The 16,754-nt window shown below is 39.4% G+C and overlaps 1 protein-coding gene across 2 annotated transcripts in view; it reads right to left on the reverse strand.

Moving 5' to 3' along the window:
- Positions 1–16,754, reverse strand: part of LOC134534228 (ABC transporter G family member 20-like) — a 203,045-nt gene that overhangs the window by 80,383 nt on the left and 105,908 nt on the right. The window contains exon 1 of one of the 2 annotated variants that reach the window (XM_063372500.1): positions 1,938–2,306. The exons of the other annotated variant lie outside the window; for it this stretch is intronic. Within the exon in view, the coding sequence (XP_063228570.1) occupies positions 1,938–1,948 (11 nt within the window). The 5' untranslated portion in view covers positions 1,949–2,306. Of the gene's footprint in view, positions 1–1,937; positions 2,307–16,754 lie in introns of those variants that run through there. 2 annotated transcript variants of the gene reach the window in all.

Below are 16,754 nucleotides of genomic sequence, written 5' to 3' on the forward strand. Positions count from 1 at the left end.
AGGCACATTAAACTTGAAACACTCCCATTCGTTTCCTACTTTTTCCTATCATCGTCCTATCCTTAACAGAATAACACGGATTGGAAGAAGTTAAATAGCAAACTTGTATAAAAGTTATAGTTAAAATAATCTCTTCGTTAAAGTAATAAACATATTTGAATTAATAAGTGCAAATAAAAGTAAATTTATCAATTAAATTGTAGATTTAATTTCACTCATTCTTTGTATCCATACAAAATAGTGATAATTTAATAAAAATTATTCAATTTTATTCATAAAAGTATGCAATCATTTCATCAATGTTTTGTTATGACGTTGTCACAAACTATCGTGCATAAACCGACTTTACAGACAAACAATCTTTTTTTTTTTTAAGTACCTACAGACCTCAACTATTCACGCGTAATCAAAAACGTCACAATTATGTTGGCTATCAATCATTCATTCCTGTTTAGTACCGACCTACAAAGAAGTGTTACAAGGTAAGTTCGTTAAAATGGTTCTAGAACACACAAATACGCAATGGCAGTTTGCTCTTATGGCAAAAGTATCTGTTTCCAAACAATTATTCCAGTATTAACTTTAGAGGAAAGAAGTGTGATGAAATCGAAACATTTCAGAGTGACGGTAACACTCATGGAAAAAAAAAAGATAAACGATTGCATTGTAACATTCGCTCTGGAAGAACCATTGAAACTTATTTTGTGACATAATTGTTATCGTATCCTGTCAATTTTTTTTTCTGGCACTTCTCGAACACACGATGCAGATAGTTTCGGTGCAGAATGGCATTTGTAGATAGAGTCATCCCGAAGAGAACAAGTATCTTTCCACTTACAGTAGATACGGTGAGAAAACTAAAATATTATTGCAGAGACAAAAAAATTGGCTCATATTATATTGTGTTTGTCTTAATACGTTGACTATTTTATTTAACAATTTGTGTAAAAAAAATAAATCAAATATATTTGACAATGGTAACGCGTTATTTCCTTTGCATAAACGAAGTAGACAGGTTAGTTGAATTGAGTAAATATTTCTGGCGCATTTATATTTAATTGAAAATTGCATTTCCAAGACCGTCGGGTTTGTAGATAGCATACTCTACTATAACCCCCTTTAAAACAAAAGCCATTATGTTATAATTTGGGCATCAGTGCTGTTCAATAGAATACCTGAAGTACAACAAAACTTGATTTCTGATTACGATGTCCACGAGTGTTTGGTTGAAGATGGCGAAATTAATTTTTAAATGAACATTCCATAATAGTTTTCTTATCAAAATAAAAAAAAATCATACACGTATTATAAACGTTAAAATCGTTTCAGTTAAAAAAATATTAAATCATATACATATTTTTATTTTTATTGAATTGTTTTAATTCCGTAGTTTATTCCGACAAGATTATCTGTGGACGTGTGAAAAAGCTGGTAGGCACTTCTAAAAGCAGTCTACAGGGGTTCAAACATGGTACATGAAACACTAGGAACCAATACCGGACAACTCTGTGCCATCAACACAGGCAAGTTTGCGACTAATAACCTACTGTTATAGTTTTATAGTAGTTAATACATAGTTAATTTAGTTCTATTAGAAACTTTCTAATCCTGAAGGTTTATTTCAACAATAAACTCGTATAACGTTGGAAAAAAAAATATTGGGAAGAGAAAAAAAAAGAACTTACTTTTGATGTAATGTATAGTATCGAAAATTACAAAAAATTACATCTGTTATCCTAGCGTGACAACAAAAGGCAGATTTGTCGCACAAAGAATCACGAAGCCTTTTCTGCATTGGTTTTTTAGTGTGTATATATTTGGGGGAAAAAAAAAACAACACGTTTAGTCAGAACGTTACGTATACAGACCCAGATAGAATAAATTTCTGTACACACGACATTGCCATGATTATTGACGCGGACAATGTAGGTACTCACGTGACAAGCATGGTGGATTGTTTCACACGTGAGTCTGGAAGGCGCTGGTCGCACGCGAAATCACGCCCAAGTTTGTGTTTTGTTTTCTCCTCCTCGGACTCCCGTCAGCCGGTCCCACGACACGCACTCACTCGACTACGTGCGATCCTTCCCCCGGGCGGTCCAGCCGTCGGAGACGCGACCAGAAGACCGATGCCTGATGACAAGCAAGTTTCCCGCGCCACGCTATCTGCCGGCGCCGCTCAGCATTATCCTCCAGGCGATGCGGCGGCGAGCGTCCTACAGTTTAGCCACGGTCGCGCGCGTCTCTCTCGCACTCCCAGGTCTTCCAGCGTCGGGCACGCGTCGCTGACTGCCCCGCCAGGCGGTGATGGGGCGCTGTCTCCCGGACCTATCCCCCCCCCACTTCTCCCTCCTCTCTTCAAACCCCCCTTCCTCCAGGAGGTGCTCGCGTCACACGACCCTCCCACCCCCCTCCTCCATCTCCCTTCAAGGCCGCGAACCCGCCAGCCATTGGCTGCCTCCACGTCGTAAGCGATGCCCCGGGTTCGGAAGCGCTCCTCCGTCAGGGTCGACCCCCCACCTCTCGGGATGACTGATGAGTTAGGACCGCGACCCGCGGAGAGCCCAGTCAAACTTAACTCATACCTAGGGACAGGCATTTTTCGCGAAAAAAAAAAAATCCGAACACCTTTTAGACTGCAACAAGGTATACCCACACCAGCGGTTTCTTCCTCCTAATGGGTGGCCGTCTGGCGAGAGAAGTCGTTGCCTTGTTTGACCGAGCCACTCAGGACGCGTTTGCTTCCGCGCTGATTTACTGTAATTGGTGTTGAACAATCGACATGTACTTGAAAGAAACTCACCCAATCACGAAACACGGACGATGCTACATTTTTTTTGACTTTCAGCTAGTCCCGGAATATTTTCGCGAAATGTGCATGCCCCTACTCATACCTGTATATCTGTACGCTCATTGCTAGGGACACCTGTATTTCGCGAATACATTTCGTGTCAAGGTATTTCACAAAATACTGTAGCTTTTCTCCTGTGGTTATTGGCTGAGGTCGGTGAGAGGTGTCGTCCCGCTCTTGACGGGGCCAATGAGAATGTGGTCACCGTACTGCTGCACCCTCACAATTTGCCATGACTAGAGACCTGTAAAATTCGCGTTTTCAAATCCCTAAAGGATAGACTCCTTGATCCTCCACGCACTCGTGCAAATTACACCTGCTGATTGGTTACCGACTCGTTACACCTGTTGACTGGAATGATCGTGATTCTCTCATTCTTCTGTTAAAGATTTTTCATTGGCCCAGAGTCCTTCAGATTAACTGTGGCCCAATCACTGAAGCAAAATAATGTCAAAAGTATTTGGACTCTTTCCTATCGCGAAATGAATCCACGAAATTTTACAGGTCTCTACATATCTTTACATCTGTACGCTCATTAGACTACTGTGAGGTATCGCCGTTTGCAAGAGAAGCACTTGCCTTACATGACCAGGCCACACTGAATGGCTATGATTCGTGTACCAGCAGTAAAACACGTACCTTGAAGAAACTCGACCAATCACGAAACACAGACGATGCTACAGTGTTTTAACTCTCAGCCAGTCTCGAAACCTTTTCGCGAAAACTTAGGACAGTCATAACTAGAGACCTGAAAATTTATCTTTATTATTTGGAGAGATTTTGGAATGCACACCATTATCTACTTAACTATGTCTTCATTGGACCATAGGTAAATCCTCTACCCCCTTCTTCAATCCAGAAAAACAAGAGACCAACACCAACATTATCAAATTAAAATTACCCTGTAAGGTAACTGGACTAATAAACGTACGTGAAGTTTATCCTGGCACAAGAAAATTATGTGAACTTTTTAAACCTCCACTAGTCACAAACAAACAAAAAAAGTAGGGTACAACGGTTTTGAATCTAGCATGTTGGTCAAAAATAAGACACAAATTTTAAGTTCATATAATTATATTTTTAGGTATTGTTTTCTATCCAGGCTAGTGTCAACAGCCCTACACGTAATTTAAGCCTCTTTAGAATTATCTTATGAATTTTTACCAATGAATGTGTGTGAAAAATATCTTGTAAGTTAGAGTAAAAAAATGGCGATCCATAACAAATTTATAAGCATGATATGAGTTCTTAAAACGCTTCTCGTACAATCAGAATTTAAAAAAAAAATTCTCCTGATATTCTTAATGTGTTAGAGATTTGGCAACAGCGCGCGAAATAAGCCATGTACTACGATATAAGATTGGGACGATCCTGGAAAAATTCGCGGATACATTTCGCGATAAGCTATAGTTAAAACACGTTGTGCTGCATTCTCGCTTGTGAACTGTTAATGATGACCGTGCGATATTTGCGTGACAGAGCAGAGGACTGTGGAGTCTATCCTGGAGATTAATCAGTGAACCCATGAATTTTTTTTTCATTCCCTATCGATGAGTCACCGTAACAACAAGAAATAGCTAGGGACTGGAAAAATTCGCGGGTTCAATGACCTCCAGGCTAGACTCCACGATCCTGTGCCCACTCGGGCAAACGTCGCCTGTTCATTGGCTGCTGACTCGTGAGGCGTCTCAAATGGGAGACTCGTGATTCGACACTGCTTTGACTGAAGGTCTATAATTGGCCCACAGTCCTCCAGGTTAACAGCGAACCAATGGCAGAAGTTGCATAAAAATACAATTATTTGCATTCCAGCGTATCGCGAATTGAATCCGCGAATTTTTCCGGTCTCTAGAAATAGCTAGAGACCTGCAAAATTCGCGGATTCACTGTCCTCTAGGATAGACTCCACAGTCGTTTAAATACTCGCGGAAATGACACCTGTTCATTGGCTACTGACGCGTGAGACGTCTCAACTAGGCTGTCCGTAATTCGTCACTTTCTTGGTTTAGTGTTTCCCATTGGCTCACAGTTCCCTGGATAAAATGTGGGCCAATCGCAGAAGCGGTATTAAGGCATAGTTGTTTCGATGCTAGCCTATCGCGAAATGAATCCGCGAATTTTGCATGTCTCTAGAAATAGCTTGTCTCGAAATGTTTTCGCGGAATACGGTTGTGTATACGCATAGCATTTTGAAGGTACTAAGTATACTAGTCAACTAAACCACGAAGTGGTAGGCTCTTTAATTTCCAGCCCGTCTGTAAATGACACTGCAAGTTTTTTTTCCTTCAGATCGCAGATCCCAGCAGCAACAAACGCCACCATCATGTAACAGAGGTAAAGAGGGGGGGGGGGATGGGGAGGGGCAGTGGAAAGATACCCGAGGTGCGAGAAGCCTCCAGCCTCGACCCGTCCACGGGTCCTCGGCTCCAGACTCGCGCGTCATCACCGCCGCCATTTTTTACATCTTCAACCTCGAAAGAGCCCGCTAATGGATCGCCGCGCCTGTCGCGGAGAAGAATTGCCCGTCGGGTCGACCTGGGCACTGTCAACCGCGGCTGACGTCAAACAGTAAGAAATTAATCGTCAAAAGTAGCCCTGGGTGTGGTGTCGGTGGCGATGTCAGCCATCTTGGATTGTGACGTCATGTTGGACATTTTTGATGGACCTTCGCCTTGGCCGTTGACCAATGTCGCCATCTTTGACTACGCCATTTTGAGATATGACATCACATCCGCCATTTTATTTTCTAGAATCATGCCAACTTTGGATTTTGAGGTCACTTCCGCCATTTGGTTTTCTGAACAATCCGCCATTTTATATTATATGACGTCCACCATATTGTTTGCTACAAATTTCCACAATTTTGGATTCGGCCATTTTGTTTTCAATAACTTTCCGCCATTTTGAATTATGACATCATGTCCACATTTTAAAACTAGTAACTATTATCAAAAAAATCTGATAAAGTATAAAATTAATATAAAACATTTATTTACAACTTTAATAAATTTTAATTTTAAAAAACACACGTCATGCATTTTGGAGACCTCGGTTCGAACCCGGTGATATCACTACAAAATAGTGTTCGCAGTAATACTGAGTTCGGATTCTTATGTTTTGTGTTGTCCCAGTACCTCCAATGGTTAAAGTTATTCGTAAACCGTTCACTTAATAGCGTTCCAGTATTAACTGCGCACAAAAATAACCATTATAAAACAAAATAAATTACAAATATGGAATATTCTATTATCTTTCCATGGTTTGAAAAAAAATATATTCTTGAATGAAAGCTCAATTAAAACATAAAATATAGAAATATTCAACATTATCTCGAAAACCGTATTATATATATATGCAAAACTAACAATAGCCATGTATTATATAAAGTTACAGTATTTTTTTTTGTATGACGAATTATTTTTTGGCAACTGGATTCCAAAGGACTATTTTGTAAAACTTCAGAATTTTTTTTTCTGTGTATGCACACGTTTGTGAAGTCTAACCTGGCACCACAAAATTACGCAAGTTTTGCAGGTATCTAGTAATTATTGTATAATCAAATTTTATAACATGAGTAAACTATTATGGGCTTCGTTTCCGAACAAAAGGGGAGAAGTGTTAGCCCAAAGTACGCATTTAGAAAGCGGCCGATTGTAACGATTGCTTCACGCGTTAACGGCCTCGGTGTTTGGGCAATAACTTCGCGTCACCGCTGGAATGTCACCACAGTTGGAACCCACGCGAGTGTTTATTGATCTCTGGGCGCGTCAACTCCGTCCAGTGTTTACTGGAACCCACACGTTCGCCACTTCGTAAACAACAACCCAACTTCAACACCACTGTATACCATATTTGGCTTTTGCAAACAGTTCTGTCTTCGAAAATTTCGAGCGTTATCAAGAGACGATAGGCCTGTGCTCGTATAAAAATATAAAAAGAAGACATAAATCGTAGTCATCCCTTGGATGGAAGATGTCCTTAAAACTGGTTTTGCATCAAGAAAGATCCTTTCCAGCCATCCTGGAGTCTGTAGTCGATAGGTTTTCTGGAATGTTGCATTTCACACATTTTCAATCAAAAAGAACATACACGACTTTGGGAAATGTAATTGTAACAGTGAGAAAAAAACTAGAGGATAAATGAATGTCAACAGACCAGTTATGTTTAAGGTTTACAAGGTAGCAATAGAATAATCTGCATACATAATATTCTGAACCAGATTCAGACAAACCTTTACACCCAGCTCATTGTTGACTCTATACTACCATTCTGCGAAGTTCTTGATAAACGAGTGTCAGTTCTTTCAGTAACAAAGGTTCGAGGTTTTTGCACTCACACACGCAGAGAAATAAAAAAAACAGGTTTATAAAAAATAAAGTTTTTTTAATATCTATTAAAAATTTCTCAACTTAACTTTACGAAGAAAAATAATTTTAAAACCGGGGTGATTTGTAAAATTTTCTAATATTATCGTAAAGAAAGACTCACTAGAGTCATCCTAAAATTCTACATCTAAATCACTTCACATCCTTTCAAGAGTACGTTGGCCGTGTTTTCCAACGGAACACAGAGCCAGCTACGATGAGGTAACCCGTCGTAGATGCAGCTTTCCAGAACTACGAAGGATTCTTCGTTAGTTTGAGGCACACTGAACAGTCCGTTCTTTCACTGCAATCACTAACAGTGCGGTCCTCGGAGAGGTTTCGGGGCCTCAACTTCACAGTTAAAAATTTTCACCCTTCAATTTACGAAAAAACGTTGTTTACAAATTACCCAGGGATCGTCGGAAATTCCCGGCCATCTTCGTGAATTTACCGGGACGCTGAGTGAACTTGTTTTGAGCTTGAATATTCTCGGCATATTAACCAAAACATTCAAAAACCTTGTTAAGTCGACAATTATTAGGTTCACACCACATGAATACATCAAACTCCCTCAGGCATCTGATCCCGCGTGGGCATAGTCCTGGTTAGAAGATAAGATGGATCTTTTACATGCCTGACACTGTTGCCAGTGCCCAACATGGGATCCGAAAACCGGGAAATAGATACTCCATTTCCATTCGCGGCATGAGTTAGCGGCATGTGTTAAATCGACAGTAAGAACAATCAACCATATTTTGTCCATTTGTGCGTATTAAACTCCTCCCCTCCTTTTTTTTTAGAACGAAACAGAAGACGACGCGGAAGTCGAAACACGGCATAGTTTCCATGAAGATTCAGTTATTTGAAATTACGAACTATCTCCGTTTAATAGTCTGTGAATTTACTTTAATTTCTAAGAGTGTTGCGGTCTTCGACTGGGGGTGGCTCCAGCGACCCTCTGGAAGAACAACCGACACTGGCGACTCTGGAGGGAGCTGGACCACAGACCACGTCCCGGTTTACAAACTTAAGACAATGCGGACCCCCACTTCAGTTAAGAGATTTCACATACAGATGTGTGCATATGCATACGTGTAAGCTCCATGTAAACGCGGCCCAACCAGATGTAGTTTCCCAGAACCGACCAGCTTGCAAACTTCTCTGGAGATGGGAAGGATTCTCGCTAGCGATGAATCACCTGCCATAAGCACACATCCCTCGCGGCTTCGAAGATTTTATCGGTGTTTAACATTAGTTCTCTATTAATACGAAGTTTTAATTTTTTTGTAATTAAACAGAAGACAAAGGTAGCAAAACATATTTTTGTAACTTTCCAAGCATTTGTACTTTTGGCAACACTTCAGCTCCAACGACAATCCTTTTTACTGAGTAAGCGGGGTGGAAGGGGGTAAGTTAAGGTTGAAGGTAAAAAATATAAGTAATTAATTTAAGTTCATTAATTTAGCATTTATATATTTATATATATCTATACTAATATTATAAAGCTGAAGAGTTTGTTTGTTTGTTTGTTTGTTTGAACGCGCTAATCTCAGGAACCACTGGTCCGATTTGAAAAATTCTTTCAGTGTTGGATAGTAAATTTATCGAGGAAGGCTATAGGCTATATTATATTATCAATAACATTAGGGATCCTTACTAAAAGTCCAATTTAGAATCAAATGCGTTGGAGGGTGTTAGATACAACATGCAGTACACGTACGAAGTGTGTGTTGACAATGCCGCAGGCGCTAGAAGTTTATTTCCTATTGCCTATTAACAGTGTTGCCACGCACTAGATGCCTTATCATGATTAATTTACCCATACAAGTAAAAAACACCCGTGTGATATTAACAACGAAGCAATCAGTACCCTCATATGAGTTCAATTAGTATTTAAATACTTTTTATCACTTTAAATCACAAACCTAAACTATTTTTTTTTCCTCTCTCTGTGTTTAATTTGTTTTTTATTGCCCCTTTTTTTCAAGTATATATATTTTACAGACTTGAAACTTCACAGTAATGTTCCTTATGTTACGCAGAATGACATTTTCCGAAAATTAGATCCCATGGGTGGTTAAAACCAGGCAACAGTGGGTACTTTGTCTGCATGAGAACAGGATTTTGCATTGTTCATGCCTTCTGCGTCTCCATGGCCACGGGCATCGCGCGGCAGTGGCGTACCCACAAGGAGGGGCATGTATAATGAGCGGCGCAAGAGTGATCTGCCTGTAGACTGCCGTAGCGAAGTACGGGTACATCAGTTGTACGTTGCGTGCACGAGTCGGGAAACCATCGGTGCTATTCATTTTCTCTCCGGTACATTATACAGCATTGTAATAAATTTTCACTGATTTTTTTTATTTACCATTACTGTAAAGTACTGTATAGCCGTGCGAAGCCGGGTTGGGCAGCTAGTATTATATATATATATATATATATATATATATATATATATGATATTTATCGAACATAGAAAGAAGATATCAAACGAGAACTTTCTGTATAAAACATTATAGAATGATAAAAATAAAATAAAAAATTTCAAAATCCTACCTCTTTCCAATGCAGTTAGACTCTTTGAGCAAACACAAATAAAACTTATTAATGTCAAAGCTAACCATATAATCACTTACAAAATTACATGATAAACAGCAAACATAATACAAGATATATTTTGGCAGAAATTCAAAGGATTTTTTTTATTTAATAAGTACCTATTAACCTTAATTAACCGTACTAAGATATTCAAAATATAATATATTTATTCACCTAAAATAATCATTAATTGTTTTTAAGGTAAAAATTAACCATTATAATTTCAGAAATTCTGCAAGATTTTAAAACGATACTCAAAGTTGTTCGTTAATTTTATTTTTAATCTGTCTATTCTCAATACAAGTGTAGCTAAAATAACTAACACTGTTCTGGAGTAATCACAAATACATTTTTAGAAGCAATAATTCAACACGGACATTTATTGCGGCCAGATTATTTAAAAAAAAAAAAAAACGCTGTAAAATCGTTTAACTCTTAAGCTTGGTAAACTAAAAAGCACAAACAGATTTATTTTCAAATTAATGATGAAAGTTCATTGTAAAGACAGCTGCGTTTTCATTGGTCGTAAACAGCGACGGCCTGTGTCAAGGAATGCATCGTCACTGCAGTGATCGTGGAGTTAGGAATCGTCTGGTGACGTCATGCTGGGACGCAGTTGAAGTGTTTTTTCATCCTCGCCGTCATCTTGTTTCACCCGAAACATTGTGTAAATGGTGCTTCATAACATTTGATTATGGTTAGCAAGTAGGAGTTAGAATCGCCGTCACTAAAAAGTCAGTTTCTTTTTTTAAAGTCATTTTAAACTGTTTCAACAATGCAAAAATGACACTTCAGCCAATGTTTCGGGCGTCTAACCAATATGGCGCATCAACTAGCTGAAGGGAAAAAAGAAATGGCTTCACACACATTGCAATCATGCAGACGTGGGCCACCTCCTCTACAATTGGCTCATAGATGAATAAACATCTTTAATTAACCTGTCTCCATGTTATAAACAAACAAACAAATAAACAAAAATGGGATGGGCTCAGTCGTGTCCGTTGACGTGATTACGTGAGATTGTGTTCAAAAAGAAAAAAAAACATTCTTTCTAATTATATTGTCTTTATAAAGGTGGCCACACAAATCTGCAATAAAATTTTCCCCGACTTTTCCCTGACTTTCTACGACCAAAAGTACAGATTTCCCTGGCTATTTTTTTTTTCCAAAAAATTTACCAAGATGGCAAACTACAACATCCTCAGAGCTGACCCATTTCAAACAGAACCTTCCGTGCTCCATTTTTAAGTGTCCATGACTATGCGATCACTAATAATAGCAGGTGAATTTTATTGTATTCAATTGTTTAAATCACACTTTCACAGTCGGGTTGGGGGGAGGGGGGTGGTTCAGACTGGAGCGTGATATTTTCCCCTCAAATTTGAAAATGGGGAATTTTCATGACTTTTCCCGGGGTATAAAGAAAATTCTCTGGCCTCCCCCTGACAAAATTCCACACTAGCCGTTGGCTCGACTCGGATCTGCGCCTAAAGGGGGATCATGCCTCGCCACCTTGCAGTTTCAAATATTTTTTGACACCACTTTCAATAAAGTTTCCGTGCTAACTTTTTTTCTTTGTTTGACACGACACAGTACTTAGCTTTGGTTACTTGGTGAAGCCAGAAATTGTTAACTGGTGTGGTTATCATGACAGTTTCAGTCGCCCCCGGGAAGTAGGCCTAATAAATAATTTCCTCGCGCCGCTCATAGGCTAGAGCTTGTTAGTAGACATGTGGTTGCGACACAGGTACAGAAGGTCTGCGAGACATGATTTATGCCTTGGCATGTCAACATTGGGATGAATACGAAGTCTGTTAGTAAATTAAGCTCCCTTTGATCATTAAAAAAAAAATCAACTCGTGAGATAAAGTTTTTTTTTGACGTGACAACGTCTAATAAATCGATGATGCCGGCTGCACGCACGAAAAAGTGTCCCGTTGCGCACATTGTCCCGTTACGCTGTGTCCCGTTACGCTCATTGTACGCTTGCGCCGCATCTATCTCTCTTCCACTCGATTGGAACAACCATCGATTTGACTTTTTCGAGCCACATTAAACTTGAAACACTCCCATTCGTTTCCTACTTTTCCTATCATCGTCCTATACTTAACAGAATAACACAGATTGGAAGAAGTTAAATAGCAAACATGTATAAAAGTTATAGTTAAAATAATCTCTTCGTTAAAGTAATAAACATATTTGAATTTATGAGTGCAAATAAAAGTAAATTTATCAATTAAATTGTTGATTTCATTTCACTCCTTCTTTGTATCCATACAAAATAGTGATAATTCAATAAAAATGATTCAATGTTATTCATAAAAGTATGCAATCATTTCATCAATGTTTTGTTATGACGTTGTCACGTTAAAATATCGTCCGTAAACCGACTTTACAGACAACCAATTTTTTTTGTTCCATAGGCATCATGAACATCGAATACGCATTGCGTGTAGCCTAAGTTCAGGCGCTCTGGAGAAAAAAAATCTCCGGAAAACGTTTAAGCAATCTCCGTACTCGAGTCGAAAAATGATGGGACACCGTTTTTCTGGGGACGAAAAAGGGGCTTCATTTTTGGAAACGTGGGTCACAGCGACAGTCGCCTGAAGCCGCGACTTTCTGCCGCTCAATCGCTGCGACAGAAAGTCGCCCGTGTGTGAGTTAGTCAACGATTCGAGCGCAGAGCGCATGCGCGGGGACCTGAACCCTGACCTGCGCATCAGTCAACACACCAAGGAGACGTAGGGGTTAGGGGGGGGGGGAAGGTTTTGTTTCATGCCCAAGGTCCCCTGGCGCACCTCGAAGGTGAAGTTTTTACTCGCTCGTTAACCAGTTTTTTTTATTATTTGTAAATCGTATTCATTATAGAGTGTAAACGTAATATATTCCCATTTGAATAATGCTAAAACCATTGTTTTCTATATTAATTTGTTACGATTTTAACACACAGATAAATGAGCAAAACATCGTCGAAATTTAAGGTCTTGGTTGGCATGAAAACGATTTTTTTTTAAATTTATTTTCAAGATATTTTGGTGCTTCTCACCAAAATTTTAAGGCCCTGCAAATGTAAATGGTCTAGAGCTGGTAAGACCCTCCCCTGAATGTACTCCATTATCCTTTTTAGTCACTTTAAGGGGATTAGACCCTAAATTAGACCCTAACTTTGGGATTTTTCTATCTTTTTTTGGCTATAAGTTAATTCCAATTATGGACGATTTATCCCAAATGCCAAGGCATAAATCATATATCACATACCTTCTCTGATTTATAGCAACCACGTATTTACCAACAGGCTCCAGTCTGTAAGCGCCGCGAGCGAGTACAACCATCATGATAATCACACCAGTTCACAACTGTTGACTTCAAAAAGCAGCCAGAGCTAAGTTCTATGCCGTCTCAAACCACAAACAATCAGCACTGAAGCTTGATTGCAAACGATATTGAAACATTTGCAACAGCAAGACGGTGTGCGGAAACAAGATTTCCGACAGAGTAAATACCATTATTATTGTTTTATTTATATAATCTTAAGTGTGTAATGTTTATTTTCCGTATTTAATATGTCCAGCAACAGACTAGAAACCCAGACTATATACAAATATTCATTTTTCCCAACCAAACAATATAAAGAACAGTTAATATATTTGTTTTGAACCCTAACCTGTAATATTGTTTGGTAATTGCATTGTTTTCAGCATGAACTTATAATTTTTGTAATATTTCTTTGGTTAACTTATGTCTTTAAATTTCATTGTTTTTATTTTGATTTAATTATTTTTTACCTGGTTCTCTGCCGCGGGTTGTTGTCTGGAGGCCGAATGGCTTAAATTCTCTTCAGCCAATCAGCAGCCGGTTCAAGGGCGCACTAACTGAAGTCGTCACGCTGGCAGTTGAAAACACCTCCGTCGCTTGTGTAGTGTTTCTCGGCGCTCCGTGGCTCTCTGGATCGTTATATGCGCGGTCATTATTTGGTTCCCTTTGAACCACCCTTTCTTCGACTTGCCGTTTCCTTTTCGTTTTCGGTTGTATATTTTCATCGCACATTCTTTGCAAACTGCGGATTTTTTCCAGTTCTGTAAATTATTTACTAGAGACTGGAAAAATTCGCGGGTTTAATGACCTCCAGGATAGACTCCAATATTCTCTACACACTCGGGCAAATGCCAACTGTTCATTGGCTGCTAACTGGTGAGTCGTCTCGACTGGGTGGCCTGTGATTTGACGCTTCAATGAGTGAGGGTCTCTAATTGGCCCTCAGTCCTCCAGATTAACAGTTGACCAATGGCAGAAGCAGCACTAAGGTATAATTATTTGAATTTTAGCATAACACGAAATGAACCCGCGAATTTTTCAGGTCTCTATTATTTACACACCTTGATCAGAGTTGTTGGAGCCATTATCGCTTCACGTTGAAGTGTGTGAACTCCCGAGGGCTCATCTTCACCAACTCTGTCGCCGTAGCTTCAAGGGGTCGCGGGGCAGACTGTGCCAAAGGCATGCGTGCGCCTGTATCTCCAGCAGAATCCCGCAAGCATGCACTAACTGTATTAAACTGATTCATGACTCAAGGGGATATCGTCTCGTGATTTGTGTCATGATTTCGTGGCAACTTAAATATCGAACCTGGCCACCAAACCGAAACTTAAGGACGTTTCTGCGTCAAAAAAAAAAAGCTATTACAGCACCTGTTTGTCCCAATCAGTTTCATATTCCCCGTACATTCCTCAGCAATGAGCCACTCTCAGTGTTACAAAAAACCCATTTTTTTTTACGTGACAACGTCTAATAAATCGATGAACGCCTGCTGCACGCACAATAAAGGATGACTCATTGTCCCGTCACGCACATTGTCCCGTTACGCTCATTGTACACTTGCGCCGCATCTATCTCTCTTCCACTCGATTGGAACAACCATCGATTTGACTTTTTCGAGGCACATTATACTTGAAACACTCCCATTCGTTTCCTACTTTTCCTATCATCGTCCTATCCTTAACAGAATAACACAGATTGGAAGAAGTTCAAAAGCAAACATGTATACAAGTTATAGTTAAAATAATCTCTTCGTTAAAGTAATAATCATATTTGAATTAATGAGTGCAAATAAAAGTAAATTTATCAATTAAATTGTAGTTTTAATTTCACTCCTTCTTTGTATCCATACAAAATAGTGATAATTCAATAAAAATGATTAAATTTAATTCATAAAAGTATGCAATCATTTCATCAATGTTTTGTTATGACGTTGTCACTTTAAACTATCGTCCGTAAACCGACTTTACAGAGAACCAATTTTTTTTTGTCAAAAGTGTTTCCGAAGAATGTTCGGCGAAAGTCCACTGTCGTATTTTCACTCCTCCTCGTCGTATCCGTTCGTCGGGTCCATCATCCGTTCGTCGATTCGTTTGTTGTCTAGCAGAAATTCGTTTCCCAACGCGGTCCAGTAAAGCGGCGCATGGTCCCGTTTGCATCTCACCGCCGCTGGGACGGCAGAGGTCGCCTCCGTCTTTATTATTATTTTTTTTGTTTTAACGAGAGAGTAAAAACCGTCACCTGCGAAGTTCGCGAGGGGACCTTGAGCAATAACCCCCTTCCTCTCCCTCCCTCATTCCTCCGACCCAACACACACACACACACACACACACACGCCTAAATCCCCTACGTCAGCGTCACCTTGATGTGATGACTGACGCGCGGGTCAGGGTTCAGCATGCGCCATGCGCCATGCCTTATATCGTTGACAAACAGCCGCCGGATAGAAACTCTCGCAAGCCAATGATTTAAAAAAAAGGCAATCACACGTCATTAACTTTTTTTTTGCAGTTATTGTGGTTGCGTTTGTCGCTGCGCAAAAAAAAAAAAAAAAAAAAAACAGTACGTGCTGTCAGTCAGCCAATCCTGTACCAAGTGGAAAACAAGCAGATAAAAACTACAGAACATATCTCATCTAATGAAATGAATTCGTATGCCAGAAGTAACCAAACTTCAGTGCTGACGTTTTGATCATGAACCTTATTTTATACACGACTGTGTTTTGAAGAAAAATCGAACCTAAACTGTTTATTTTATTTTATTTTTTGTAAATCGAACAAATCTATTCATGTAAAATTAGAGATATTTGTAAACATGAACAACCACATGAAAACGACTGTATCACTACAAAAACGTATTCGCAGTAATACTGGGTTCGGATTCTTACCCGATAATTTATGCTTTGTGTTGTCCCAGTACCTCCAATAGCTTTCCAGTATTAAGAGCACATAAATAAGCATAATAAAACAACACGAAGTCCGATTATGGAATATTCAATTATTTTTTTCAGTGTTTTTTAAAAAAATTATGCTTTAATGAAAGATCAATTAAAATATAAAATTATGCTCCAATTTTCGTAAGAAATACTCAGTATTATCTCGAAAAACGTATTTCACATATTAAAAAATAATAATTTCCATTTGCTATATTTTTTGTAGTATCTACTATAAACTTATTCTTGGCAACTTGTTTTCAATGGAATCTTTTGACAAAGTACAGAAATCCCCCCCCCCCCCAAACTACTGTGTGATGCCGCTATTGAAATGTTTCATTGCGGCTCCAGTTGTTGACGAGTGATATAAGATCGCCGGGGTGATATCTCGACCAGATGACTGTCTCCTAGGCGTACAACACCATCGCAGATGACTGTCTCCTTGGCGTACAAGACCATCGCAGATGACTGTCTCTTCGGTGTACAAGACCATCGCAGATGACTGTCTCTTCGGTGTACAAGACCATCCTAGATGATTGTCTCCTCGGCGTACAAGACCATAGACTTGCTTGAAAGTCCGCGGTCTGATTTTAAGCAAGAAATTTGTCGACGTCCAGTGGTATTGGTCACTGCTGGCACGTCACGTGATTCGACTGGCCGGTCCGTGTCATTTCCCGGCTACATCTCACGTCTG

The sequence above is a fragment of the Bacillus rossius genome, chromosome 7 (assembly GCF_032445375.1).
Source record: "Bacillus rossius redtenbacheri isolate Brsri chromosome 7, Brsri_v3, whole genome shotgun sequence".
In the NCBI taxonomy this organism is placed as follows: Eukaryota; Metazoa; Arthropoda; class Insecta; order Phasmatodea; family Bacillidae; genus Bacillus; species Bacillus rossius.